Source organism: Brassica napus, chromosome A7 (assembly GCF_020379485.1).
Source record: "Brassica napus cultivar Da-Ae chromosome A7, Da-Ae, whole genome shotgun sequence".
Classification (NCBI taxonomy): Eukaryota; Viridiplantae; Streptophyta; class Magnoliopsida; order Brassicales; family Brassicaceae; genus Brassica; species Brassica napus.
This window is the reverse complement of record NC_063440.1, coordinates 27,589,924-27,602,621: the sequence shown is the minus strand read 5'-3', so window position 1 is coordinate 27,602,621 and position 12,698 is coordinate 27,589,924. Positions and strand designations below refer to the sequence as shown.

Genomic DNA, 12,698 nt, shown 5'->3' with positions numbered 1-12,698 from the left:
ATAGAAAGAAACACGGAAGACCATTTTTACTTTGCGTTGATTCTACGAACCGGTGGTCCATAATTAAGATACGACAATGGCCCATGGGCCGTGACATCCAATACACAGATGACATTACCACACGCGCTTGCCAAACGCGTGAATAGTACCACCGCAAATCTAACTTTTTCTACCTCCAAGTCAAATCTCCAGCTTACCTCACATACTCGCTTGTGCAGACTCCGTTTGTAACTTTCTGGTTTCTGGAACTTTTCTCTTAAAATTTTTAATGAACCACTTTTTGAACTTAATGACACTATTAAATACTCACAGTATCGATCGTTCTCGGTGATTCATCATGCATATGATATGACGAATGTACATTCCAGACCGACCAAAGATGGAAACTATTAAATTTTATAAATATTCGGTAGAATCAAATAAAATATACTAACTGATTTTTACTATAGAAAATTACTAAAACTAACTTATATAGCGAGTGTAATAAAAAATCAAGTTCTTCTCGAACTTCGCAAAGTTTGGTGAAGAAAATCAAGAGACAGAGAGAAGATGTGTGTCGTCCAAAATTCAAAGTGATGATGACGTTCTTGTTGTGTGCTAGCGATTGGTCGCCACGCGTCATACCTTCTTAAATAACATCAATTTAATTTCCTTTATTATTATTATTACTTCTATCAGTCTATATGACCAGCTATGATCTGAAAAAAATAAAAAAGCGTTTTCTCTTCTTTAAGCTTTCACAGTTACCCAAAAGTGTTTTCTTCGTAATCCCTCTGGAGTAGTATACGCGTAACCCAAACTCGCTGGATTAAATCATGGCCGTTGATTCGACTGACCGGCGAGAAGTCATCCTCAAAATCAACGATCATCCCGATAACGCAACCACCACCAATGGAGCCTCCGGAGAGACTTCCGGCAAGATATGGAGAGACGGAAGTTACGATTTCTGGACCGACGGCCACGGCAACCTCCACAAAGGCATTAACCCCGGCGAAGGCGAGAGATCCTCCGCCGCGGCCTCCGAGGAAGGCAAAGACAACGAGCCGTTCGAGTTCCGCCGCGGCGGCGAGGATCCTCCGACGAAGCTCATCGGTCAGTTCCTCCACAAACAGCAAGCCTCCGGCGAGATTTCCCTCGACATGGACCTGAGCATGGACGAGCTTCAGAATCAGTCCAAAGGCTTAACTCCCGTCTCCGAATCTCCGGCGTCGGCGAGAGCTAACAACAACAACAACAGCCGCGACGGAGAAGTCGTCGTCAAGTGTAGCGGAGCCGCCGCCGCTCCGACTCAGAGAAGCTCCACGAACTTACTCAAGATGAGAACTAGGTCACGCCTCTCCGATCCGCCGACGCCGAAGCCTCCGCTGCCTCCTCCGACGGAGATGAAATCGGGGAGGATTCCGAGGTCAGGGCAGATGAAATCAGGTTTCTTCGGGAAAAGCCCTAGGAATCAAGGAGGGGAGGAGGAAGAAGACGATCCCTTCGCGGAGGAGGATCTACCTGAAGAGTATCGGAAGGATAAGCTCAGTTTATGGATTGTGTTGGAGTGGCTGAGTTTGATTCTGATCATCGCCGCGTTGGCTTGCACGCTCTCGATACGTTTCTTGCGCGACAAGGTAATATGGGAGCTTCATCTCTGGAAGTGGGAGACGATGGTGTTGGTGTTGATCTGCGGGAGGTTGGTTTCCAGCTGGATTGTGAAGATTGTTGTTTTCTTTGTGGAGAGAAACTTCCTTTTGAGGAAGAGGGTTTTGTATTTTGTTTACGGTGTTAGAAAGGCTGTGATGAATTGCTTATGGTTAGGGCTCGTGTTGCTTGCGTGGCACTTCTTGTTTGATGAGAAAGTAGCTGAAGCTGCTAATACTAAGGCGCTTCGTAAAGTGACGAAGATTATTGTTTGTTTGTTGGTTGGGTTCTTGTTATGGCTTGTGAAGACGTTGCTGGTGAAAGTTCTGGCGTCTTCGTTTCATATGAGTACTTACTTCGATAGGATTCAGGAGTCTTTGTTTACTCAGTACGTGATTGAGACGTTGTCTGGTCCTCCTTTGATTGAGATTCAGAGGAACGAGGAGGAGGAAGAGAGGATCAGCGTTGAGGTTAAGAAGTTTCAGAACCCTGGTGGTGGTGGTGTTGAGGCTCAGAAGAGTCCTACGGTGACGGCGGTTGAGAAGAGCCCGTTGCTGATATCTCGCGTTCTCGATGAGGGAGGTGGAGATAAGAAAGGGATTACGATTGATAGCTTGCATAAGCTGAATACTAAGAATGTTTCGGCGTGGAAGATGAAGAGGCTGATGAATATAATAAGGCATGGGTCGTTGACTACTTTGGATGAGCAGCTGCAGGATCCGAACTTTGAGGATGATAAAGGAAACCAGATTAGGAGTGAGTTTGAGGCTAAGCTTGCTGCTAGAAAGATCTTTCACAATGTCGCCAAGCCTGGATCGAAGTAAGTAAAATCAACATCCAAGGCCCTTGACCATATCACTTTGTAGATATTAACCATTAGCGATTGTTTAGGTTCATCTACCTGAAGGACATATCACGGTTTCTGCCAGAAGACGAAGCTTTGAAGACGTTAAGTCTCTTTGAAGGAGCAACTGAGACGAACCGGATCAGCAAATCATCTCTCAAAAACTGGGTGGTAAGTAAGTTTGGATGATGAGTTCACAATCTTTAACATTAATGAATCTAACCAAACGTTCTTCCAGGTGAATGCTTTCAGAGAGAGGAGAGCTCTTGCGTTGACACTAAACGACACAAAAACAGCAGTGAACAGGCTTCACAAGATGGTGAACATCGTAGTTGGGATCATCATAGTCATCATCTGGCTTATCATACTTGGCATCACTTCCACCAAGTTCCTAGTGGTCATGAGCTCGCAAGTCGTGGTTGTAGCGTTCATATTTGGAAACATGTGCAAGATAGTGTTCGAGTCTATCATCTACTTGTTCGTGATTCACCCCTTTGATGTAGGGGATAGATGTGAGATTGACGGAGTCCAGGTAAAACTAAATCAAAACCAGTAAACAAAACTTTATTCTCTTATTGATTCCTTTGTGTTTTACTCCAGATGGTTGTTGAAGAGATGAACATACTGACAACTGTGTTCTTGAGGTTTGACAACCAAAAAGTTGTGTACCCGAACAGTCTCCTCTGGACTAAATCCATTGGAAACTATTACCGTAGTCCAGACATGGGAGATGGAATCGAATTCTCCATCCACATTACTACTCCAGCTGAGAAAATCATGCTCATCAAGCAGAGAATCACAAGGTACATTGCATATTACACAAGTTCTATACATGAATACTTATATACTTATGACATTCATTTGCTGTGATAGTTACATTGAGGGGAAGAAGGATCATTGGTATCCAGCGCCAATGATAGTATTCAAAGACATGGAGTCGCTAAACAGCGTGAGGATTGCGGTCTGGCCAACGCATAGAATGAACCATCAAGACATGGGAGAGAAATGGGCTCGAAGATCTCAACTTGTTGAAGAGATAGCCAAGATCTGCAGAGAGCTTGACATTGAGTATCGGTTGTATCCTCTTGACATCAATGTCAAAACTTTGCCCACTCCTACTGGTTTGCCTGTTTCCGACCGTCTTCCACCTCACTGGGCTGCTCCTGGTTCCAGCAGCAAATGAACATTTTTTATAGATTTGGATCAAGAAGACCTGTGTTTTCTCATTTTAGTTCTTTTTTGTAATACGGATTTAGAATTTTAGCAAATGATCTACTTGATGATTACTCCACTTTTAATGTAATGTACTCTGCATAGTGTAGTATATAGTCTAACTCAAAATCATGTTTTTCCATTAGTATAACAAAGAACATTCAACATGGAGGCACAAGCCAACTACAACAGCACAAGTTTCCAAATCATTTTAATGGTTTCACATCCCTTGACAACACAGGCCGGTTCTTGGTTAGAATCGTCGCCGCCGTTTCCCAATCCTTTGGTTAGGAGATGAACCGGTGTAAAGAGTTGAAGAAGATATGTCCGGAACAAACACTGCTGAGTGGTGGTTAAAATGTTTAGGCCAGTTCAGACCAGAAGCTGTTGGTGGAGAATGAATCTGTGGAACAGCCCATGATGTCTCACCTCCCAAGCAGTTACTGCTATCTTCTCCATCTTCTCCAGACCGCATCATCGAAGAGCTGTCTGAATCTCCTCGTCTACTAGTATCCGCCTGCAACAAAAAATGGATTTACATAATACGAAACCAAAACAAAGATGATCACAATCTTTACTTGTTACACACTAGATAAACTACCTTAGATGATCCATTAATCTCCATGTACTCATAGCTCTGATCAAAGTCAGTTAATCTGAAAATCTCTTCTATTTGCCACTGAGGAATGCTCCCAGCCGCTGATCCACTGCTCGCAAAAGGAAGCTTCGTCGAAATGTGATCACTGACATTAGTTTCCTGTAAAACAACCTGCTGATGATGATGATCAAAGTCCATCTTCTGAGGCTCAGATGTTGGCAGAGTAACTTGCTTTGCCTCATTGGTTTTGTCATCATTGGATGGTGAAGGTTTTGTAGAAGGACCAGTGTCCGTACACTCAAGACCAACTCTGATTCCAGTGAGAAGAAACCGCTGGTGAGCTGAGACATGAGGATTCACAGTGTGGATTGCTACATCACACTTCCTACATAGCAAAGCTCTGTCTTGCAGACAGAAGAAGAATCCAGAAGCTTCCTGTCAACAAAACACAGTAGCAAAACCATGATCATGGCCTCTCTAAAACCTATAAAGTTTAAGACTTTCTCAAAGAAAAAAACACAATATAGAATCAAGAAATGTCATCAACAGTATAACCTATAAAGATCGAAACTTTTTGGAGAAAAAAGCTCAAAAAAATCAGATCAGAAAGAGATGATGAGCAGACCTGACAGATGTCGCATTTGGGTATGGAAGAGGACGAGACAGAGAGAGGGACTCTCTGGTGTTTTCCGGCGAGTTTATTAGCTGCGTGAACTTTCTCATCGCAAGCCCAACACAACGCAGCTTCATCCGCGCAGCATAGCACCGCCGCTTCCGCCGCCTCGCACACGTTACACTGAATCTTCATCCTTTTTTTTTTAATCTTTAGTTCATCCGAAAGAAGATTCAAATCTCGAGAAAACGTGATGGTTGAAAAATAGTATTAAGAAAGAGAAAGAAGTGGAGCATGTTCTGTCTCCTCAAAGCTTTGAGAGGTTTTTTTTTTTTTTGATCAAAAGCTTTGAGAGGTTTATGGTTTAAGCAACTCTTGTCTGAAGGAGGATCTTTTGTTTTCAGAAAAAAAATGAATTTTAAAATAAAATTCTGTCTGACTAATTATCTGTTCATTTGGATTCTAGATAAGTCATTAGTGGAAAATATCATTAAAATTAATAAAATAATAAATAGTGGCGGTTAGGAAGATTTCTTTTTCGATACAAAAGTATGAAGAAGAAGAAGAGGGTCTAAGTGCACCATTTATAAGTGGTGGGGTCAAACAGTAAATAAGAAGGTCTCAAGGGGGATATTTTTAGGCTCACATGAGTGATCCATAAGAATACACATAGGGTTTGACAAAAAAAAAAAAGAATACACATAGGAGTCTAATAACATGTGTCTTAATTGCAGGAGACCATCTCTGCTGTAGTCAAGCTGTCAATTAGTAAACCATGTCTGCATCAATTGAATTTTCTTTGATTCAAAACATCACATTATATAACATCAAGATTATATTAATACACGTAGAGAAATAATTAATCAATCATTATAAGGTCCCATTTAGAAAAAGATATTTCTCCAAAATTAACAATTTGCACGAGAAAAGTGATGCGTCTAATTCTCAACATTTATTTATATTCATGAGGATCATATACATCCACGTTCTTGGTTCAAGAAAGATAGCAACTTCAATTAAAACTTGTTCAAGCATCAAAGAATCAACGAATCCATATCTATAGACAAAGTGGGTCCAAAGTGTCTCTCAATGTACCAACTCTTAACTTTTTATGAACAAATCTAGTACCTTGATCTGACCTGACTAAACCCTTGAGACAAGGACACGTTTAAGACCGGCGCATCAGATGATATCTCGATCGTATCACCGAGCTGCACGTTGTATCGAACCTGACAACCGTCCATGTAGATGGTGCCGTGGTCTGAGTACCAGTTAACATCCATGGACTGATCCGGTTTGAAGGATGAATGCATTAGAGTGGCCCTTGAACCGGGAGAGATGGGCTCTCTAACCATAAACTGGAGATCACGAGACAACATTGGCATCACGAACCCACCTGCTGACAGCATTGCTGCAGTTGAGCCAGCTGCTGTGCAGACTCTTAGGCCGCTCGAGCGGCAGTTCACTGTCTTTTGACTGGTGTAGCCATCTTTGCTCTTTATCCTGTGAACATTGTAAGAAAGATTTGTTCATAGTGTTGGATCAAGCAAACTTAATTAATTTTTCATTCTAAGAACTTCTTACTTGAACGAGAACCTTGAAACCGCTGCAGGGCATGGGTGTGCGATCAAAACGTCATTAAGTGCGTGTGAGAGAAGAGGCTCTGTGTTTAACTTCACTGATATTCTCGATACTTTCGAAGGAACTATTCTGCCATACAAAATGTCATCCAGTACCTGTGAACAAGTAGCTGACTGTTTAAAACCAAATTTGCATAGGCATTGAGTGTTCTAAGGATCAAACTCACCTGTTCAAAGTTCTCAACTGTTGCGGCACAAAGATGACCAGTGCTTCTACTAGCGTCAAACTGATCGCTCAGCTCTTCCACCTATGGTTAAAACAAAACACTTAGCTTCCTTTCACATCATTTACTAAAAAACTAATTGCTATCAGGTAATATGGGAAAACTCAAAGCTAAAAGACCTCGAGAGCTTGTGTTGGGTCAGAATTGACTCCAAGAACAGGAACAGAATCGTCTAAGAAATGACTGGCGTGCAAGAGGGTGCCGTCTCCACCAACGGTGATGACCATATCAACATCACGAATGGGATTCGATACGTCATTGCGTGAAATGGGTTTCCATTCAACCGGCTTCTTATTAAGTATATCCTGACAAACGTTGATAGCATTCCTGTGTACTTTGCACCTGCTTTCTAGATACTTAAGAACCTAAACAACCAACAACAACCACAAAAACTGAGTCCATAACAATGTAAGAAGCCATGACAAGCATACCACAACAATAACAAAGATAGTTTCCAGGCGCATACGAAACCAAAGGCTAATCCTTTATTAGTAACTAATTTGCACACGTATGAATGAGTAAACACTGAAGATAACACAGTTACATTGCTACTCATCTAGTCTTCAGATTGACATATCGCACCATTAACAGAGGAGTTCAATGCCCACAGATAAAAATGGAAACTTTTCGCAATGCGGGTATGAAGGAAGCAGAAAGATTTCTACTTTTACATAAACTAGGAACACCCACACAAAAAAAGAGTTTCTTTTCATGAAATTATCAAACGTTTTGACCTTATTCTCTTGGGAATTTCGTCGAACACCTTCTATGCGAAACGAAAAAGGCATGATCTGGCTATAGAATTTCCAAAAATCTATATGAACCGCAGTGAGGAGAGTAATACCTGAGGGTTCTTGATGAGCGAGACACCTCCTGACTGAAGAAATGGGTACGGATCAATCGGTTTCAATAGAAGCAGAAGCTTCCTGATCGCCATTCTCCTTGAACTCAATCTCTTTATTTTTCTCTCTCTCTCTCTATATATATATATATAAAGCTTTCTGATTATCTCTTCGTCACTCTTTTATCTCTCTCTCTAATCGTCGGCGCCGCGCCCACCGGACTTGTGGCAAACCACGTCTAAGAAATGAAGAAGATGTTGATTGAGAGACCTCCGTAGACCCTCTGCTTGCTTTAGAGGCTCTTCAAAGATACGCCAAAAACTATTTGGGCCTAACACATTCTACCAAACTGGCCTAACTGAAAAATCGGCCCAACTATATTCTTAACCATCTGTCTTCTTATTATCCACCCTCCATACATCTATATGAATTCATGTTTTTTTATAAAATAAAAAAAAATCATGTTTTTTTACTAGAAGGTTATGACTTTTCCCAAACTGTGAACTATAACCATGCATTATGGTCTCTTTTCAACCTCTAACTTTTACATGCACATACCCATGACAAACATGATTCTCCATAACATTTTCAGGTCAAGACGAATGTCTTTGATGAACTTTGTATCCATAAATCAGAAGTTATATTCTTTTGATAATTCAAGGTGTAGACACTTTAAAACTTATAATCACTAGGGTAAAGAACTTCCACATGTATGAGCATTTTGAGAACTGATAAATTCAAGTTCGAATTAACACTTTAAAAACCAGCTTATTCGTGTATTCAAATATTTGAGTTTGGATATTGATTCAATGTAATTTATATACATTTTAGATTTTGAGAACATATCAGCCCATAAACGTTTGTTGGATATCTATTTTTTCAGATAACATACGCATAATATTGGTAATTTGGTGTACCGAAAACATAATAATTCAAAACGTGAAAATAGGCACGTACCGTGTCCAGTCCTACACTCCTAGCCGGTACTAGTCGGATCAAACTCGGTCCCAGCGTCTCGCCTATAAGGAACAATCCCTAGTAGGATCAGATCCTCAGAATCGAGTGGGCAGTCCTTTAAAGATTGTCCGGTCTAGAATCTGATCTTGAAGTGGGGTTTGTTTTGAAATCGTACCGGACCGGTTATACTCCACGTGTTTTATTTGGTGTGATAGTGGTGGTACCACGTATAGTAGTGGCGAACCGAACCTATGAATCTGACCTCGCAAAATCCAATTTCACGTGATTGTCTCTGATATGGCCATATTTAGTAAGCTACTGTACGTGATCTTTAATTGAACAACCTAAGACATCTCTTATAGCTTGTCCAAATATATATACTATAACATATATGGTTTGAATGCGACAAACAATAAATAATGTTCTAAGGTAAGAAAATCACCAAGCATAATACAGACAAACTATGGTGGATGATTGTACAAGAGTACACATGATACTTCCTAAGAAAGAAAAATAAATTATATGTGGCTTTACATACTATGCAATTTTTTATTTTTTTTTTGCGCGAGAAAGATAACTACAAACTTAACCACATGATGGTTGGCTAGTGGTCTTGAGGTAGTTAACACACCAATACGGACCCGGGTTCGAATATTCCCTGTGGCCACGGAATACTTTACGTCCTCCCCAAGTTTAAAGTTATCGCGGCGTTGGTGTCGGGTCCTTGGGTAATGGGTATTAGTACCGGCTGATTTCGGGCCAGGGAGATTAGATGGTTGGCAATCGAAAACCACATGCGGATTACGGGCCTTTAGACAAACGGAAACCACATGCGGATTATGGATCACCTTTGAACCTCCTATTAAAAAAAAAAAAAACTACAAACTCGATCTAATTTGTGTGTGCATGGACATATATACCACTCTGTCATATCCAATGGCAGAACTATATAGAAATTAGGGAGGTGACCTCAGTCAAGTTAATTAGTATGTTAGTTGATTTAATGTATATTTTCCTTAGTTTGATGAAATAATTATTTGTAATTATATCTTAAATAATCCCAATAAATATGTATCTAATATCTATTAATTCATAAGCTATTATCCTATTAGAAAATTACCTTTTTGACATCAAAACTGCAAATTAAATTACTGTATTGTATTAAAAACACACACACACAGCTGTAAAAATGTGATAAGATTCGACACACCAAATATCTTATAAGCTAATAAGTGTAATTGGCTCAACCGAATTTGCAATAAAAGCGGAAAATGTTCGCCTGCCAGAATTATTCGCCAGACCACTCAGTATTAAGTGTGTTTTCTTCCTATTAGTGGCGAAACTATATTTGTTCTCATGCTATGCTCAAGCGTTTTAGACTAGTGAGTTAGGTAACCCTATATAAGAATCTCAAATCAATTTACATTTGATTTAGTTCGTAGTGCTTGTGGATGATCTGTCTGATAAAAAATCGTCAGAAGCTGGCAAGCAATATCATCTTTTTGTTTTTTTTTTTTGTTTTTGGTAGAAAAGGAAGCGAAATAAAGTTGTAAGAACTAGAGTAATAATGTAAAAGCTAACACTACGTGCATGGAAAGATCATACTACAAACAGTGACCATTATCTAATCGTTTTTATCCTTTTTAGCGCGTGGTATGCAGTCTCCACAGCTATTGGTGGTGATTGTATTTGAATTTGGGTTTATAAAATCAGTTTGTAATGACATATATTATCTCTCTATCGCATAGTTATAACATATTAGTCCACATAATACAAATTAAAACTCAATTTTAAATAGGAGTCAAAAACAAAAAAGGCCACAACTTGCCATACCAGAATTTCTCTGTCACGTAGTTATATCAATATATATCCAAATAATACAAAACTCAATTTTAAATAAGAGTCAAAACAAAAAGGCTGAAGAAATTAACTAAATAAAATAATAAATTCAGGACAATTTCCTTAAATTCAAACCAAATTCATTTTGACAGAACCTAATGATTGCATATCAAAACATCATTTATCAAAAATAATTTTCAAACACTTAAAGCGTTTTCCAAGGGCAAAATCTGAACTAAAAGAAAACCAAATAATTAACTTCTTTTACTCTGGTCGTTATTTTTCTCCAGATTAAATTACAGATTTACTCTGATCATTATTAAAATAACATTTTGCCCATCCAAAGTTGAAACCAGAAAACAATTATCATTGTTTGAAAAATAAAAGTTGTCTATTTTCTAAAAACTGTTTATGTAACTACGACGAAACCACTGGCCAGTGGTCGTTTCTTAACTCTCTCAACTTTAAAAACAGTGGACTTAAAGCAAAAAAAAATTGTCGACGACCACAACTACAACAAAAAAGCCACATACAAAATGTTGATTAAGAAAATCAAATAAAAAAGTTTAGCGAAAAGTGATCCATGCGACCACGAAAAGCATATCTATAGTTTATTACATTTCCTAACTTCGAATCTATGAGAAAATAATTTCTAAGCACTTTACAAGTTGCAGCCTTTGTAAAATATTCGATGATTTATTGTATAGTATTTTAATTGACGATCTAAATCTTATTAATCTGGAATGGAATTTCTTCTGCGCTGTATGCTCCACTCACACACGTTGACGCGAGTCACGTAATCAGATTTTTTAAATAATATAAAAGGAATATATAAACCGTATAGTGTAAGATAATAATCACGTTAATAACAGGTTAGTGTTTATGCGGTGAGTCAGATGATGCCCATGAATTAAAAGTTATACGCTGACGTACGTAAAGGTCCTCGTCGTGGTCTCTCATGTGGCCCAATCAACTTATTCTGTTAACTTATCTAACGTCGACATATTAAAAAATTATATATGATTAATTAAGCTTTTGGAGAAAAGCAATTTATTTTACCAAAAAAAGGATATACTGTAACAATTTGCTGACATTTTAAAATATCGAGTTTACTTTATAGTTTTCAGGGATGTTGAAACCATAAAGTTTTGCTCAATTCTAGATTATAAATTGCCATAAAGTGTTAGACTTTCGATTTATAAAAACCTAAGATCCAAACCAAGTTTTAGATTATGGGTCTAATTGAGAAAATCTTCAACTTTTTTTTAACTGTAGTATTAAGATTGCAAATTTTTTATTATTTAAAGCTATAGATTTGAATACTATAGAGAATTTGTTTGTACGTTTTCTTAAAAAAGGTTTCATACTTTGTTTATAAATTTTCAGAAGCCAAAATATAATGACGTTTTAGGTTTTTCTCACTGCCAAATCAATATTATTAAAAGGAAAGGAGTCTTAAAAAATCTACATATAAAGTTGTTTGGACATTTTCATTTAACTCATTATTTGTTGGTCTTACCTTAAACTTAGACTAACAATATGTTACCATGTATTTCTCTAACAATAATTTATTCAATTCCTTTATTTATTCAAATATCACTCCTACATCTTAATCATTACTATTACTATATTTACCATTTTAACTTTTAATCATAAAAGCATTAAAACTAATGTTTTATATTATCATTTTTATCATATAATATATGATTTAAAGCAAGAGAAGTTACACGACATATATGTGTACATTCTAACTTCTTCTTTCTTTTATAATAACGTAATCATATCATATATAAACTTTCCTACTAAAATCTCATATTATATACTAAACTTTCAACCGTCTATAGTTTGATAGATATTTTCATATTTAAAAATGAGTTTTCTAAAAATATTTCATCAACCATGTTTTTGTACAATAACATTAAAAATCTATATCAAAAGGTTGTTGGACCCGATATGGACGTAGTGGGTCCACATTTGTTCGGGTATTTAGGATCCTAAGAAAATTCGAAATATCTAAAAAATCTGAAAAATATTTGAAACACAAGTACTTGAAACTCCAAACAAATAGCCAAAAAAATTCAAATACCTAAAAATTCAAAATCTTATTCAAAATCTGTCACTGAACTGAAAATACCCAAAATTTTATCCAAATACCTGAAATCAAAAACTATAATCGTAAACCAAAAATCTAAAAAAAATATCCATAATGCTGGAAACATATTCGAAATATCCAAATATACCTAATAAACACAACATATTTATGATCGGGTCTAGGATAGGACCCGGACTCAAACAAAGACATG

The 12,698-nt window shown here is 37.8% G+C and overlaps 3 protein-coding genes and 1 long non-coding RNA gene across 4 annotated transcripts; 2 read left to right on the top strand and 2 right to left on the bottom strand.

Moving 5' to 3' along the window:
• The first annotated feature begins 516 nt into the window (after window positions 1-516).
• Window positions 517-3,773, top strand: LOC106354687 (mechanosensitive ion channel protein 6-like). The gene is made up of 5 exons (XM_013794689.3): window positions 517-2,446; window positions 2,518-2,641; window positions 2,709-3,002; window positions 3,071-3,273; window positions 3,344-3,773. Exons 1-5 carry the CDS (start codon window positions 816-818, stop codon window positions 3,651-3,653), a joined length of 2,562 nt encoding a protein of 853 aa, XP_013650143.2. The 5' UTR covers window positions 517-815; the 3' UTR covers window positions 3,654-3,773.
• Window positions 3,774-3,801: 28 nt separating this feature from the next.
• Window positions 3,802-5,261, bottom strand: LOC106354688 (B-box zinc finger protein 22). The gene is made up of 3 exons (XM_013794691.3): window positions 4,906-5,261; window positions 4,284-4,715; window positions 3,802-4,199 (listed from the first exon to the last, which is right to left on the bottom strand). The coding sequence occupies exons 1-3, from the start codon at window positions 5,086-5,088 to the stop codon at window positions 3,936-3,938; spliced, it is 879 nt and encodes a 292-aa protein (XP_013650145.2). The 5' UTR covers window positions 5,089-5,261; the 3' UTR covers window positions 3,802-3,935.
• LOC125576396 lies at window positions 4,974-5,738 on the top strand. The gene is made up of 2 exons (XR_007314762.1): window positions 4,974-5,215; window positions 5,249-5,738. It is a non-coding gene; the product is annotated as an uncharacterized LOC125576396 (long non-coding RNA).
• A 148-nt stretch (window positions 5,739-5,886) lies between these two features.
• Window positions 5,887-7,905, bottom strand: LOC106354689 (NADH kinase-like). The gene is made up of 5 exons (XM_013794692.3): window positions 7,602-7,905; window positions 6,877-7,122; window positions 6,701-6,781; window positions 6,478-6,629; window positions 5,887-6,396 (listed from the first exon to the last, which is right to left on the bottom strand). The coding sequence occupies exons 1-5, from the start codon at window positions 7,692-7,694 to the stop codon at window positions 6,015-6,017; spliced, it is 954 nt and encodes a 317-aa protein (XP_013650146.2). The 5' UTR covers window positions 7,695-7,905; the 3' UTR covers window positions 5,887-6,014.
• Between the last annotated feature and the right edge of the window lie 4,793 nt (window positions 7,906-12,698).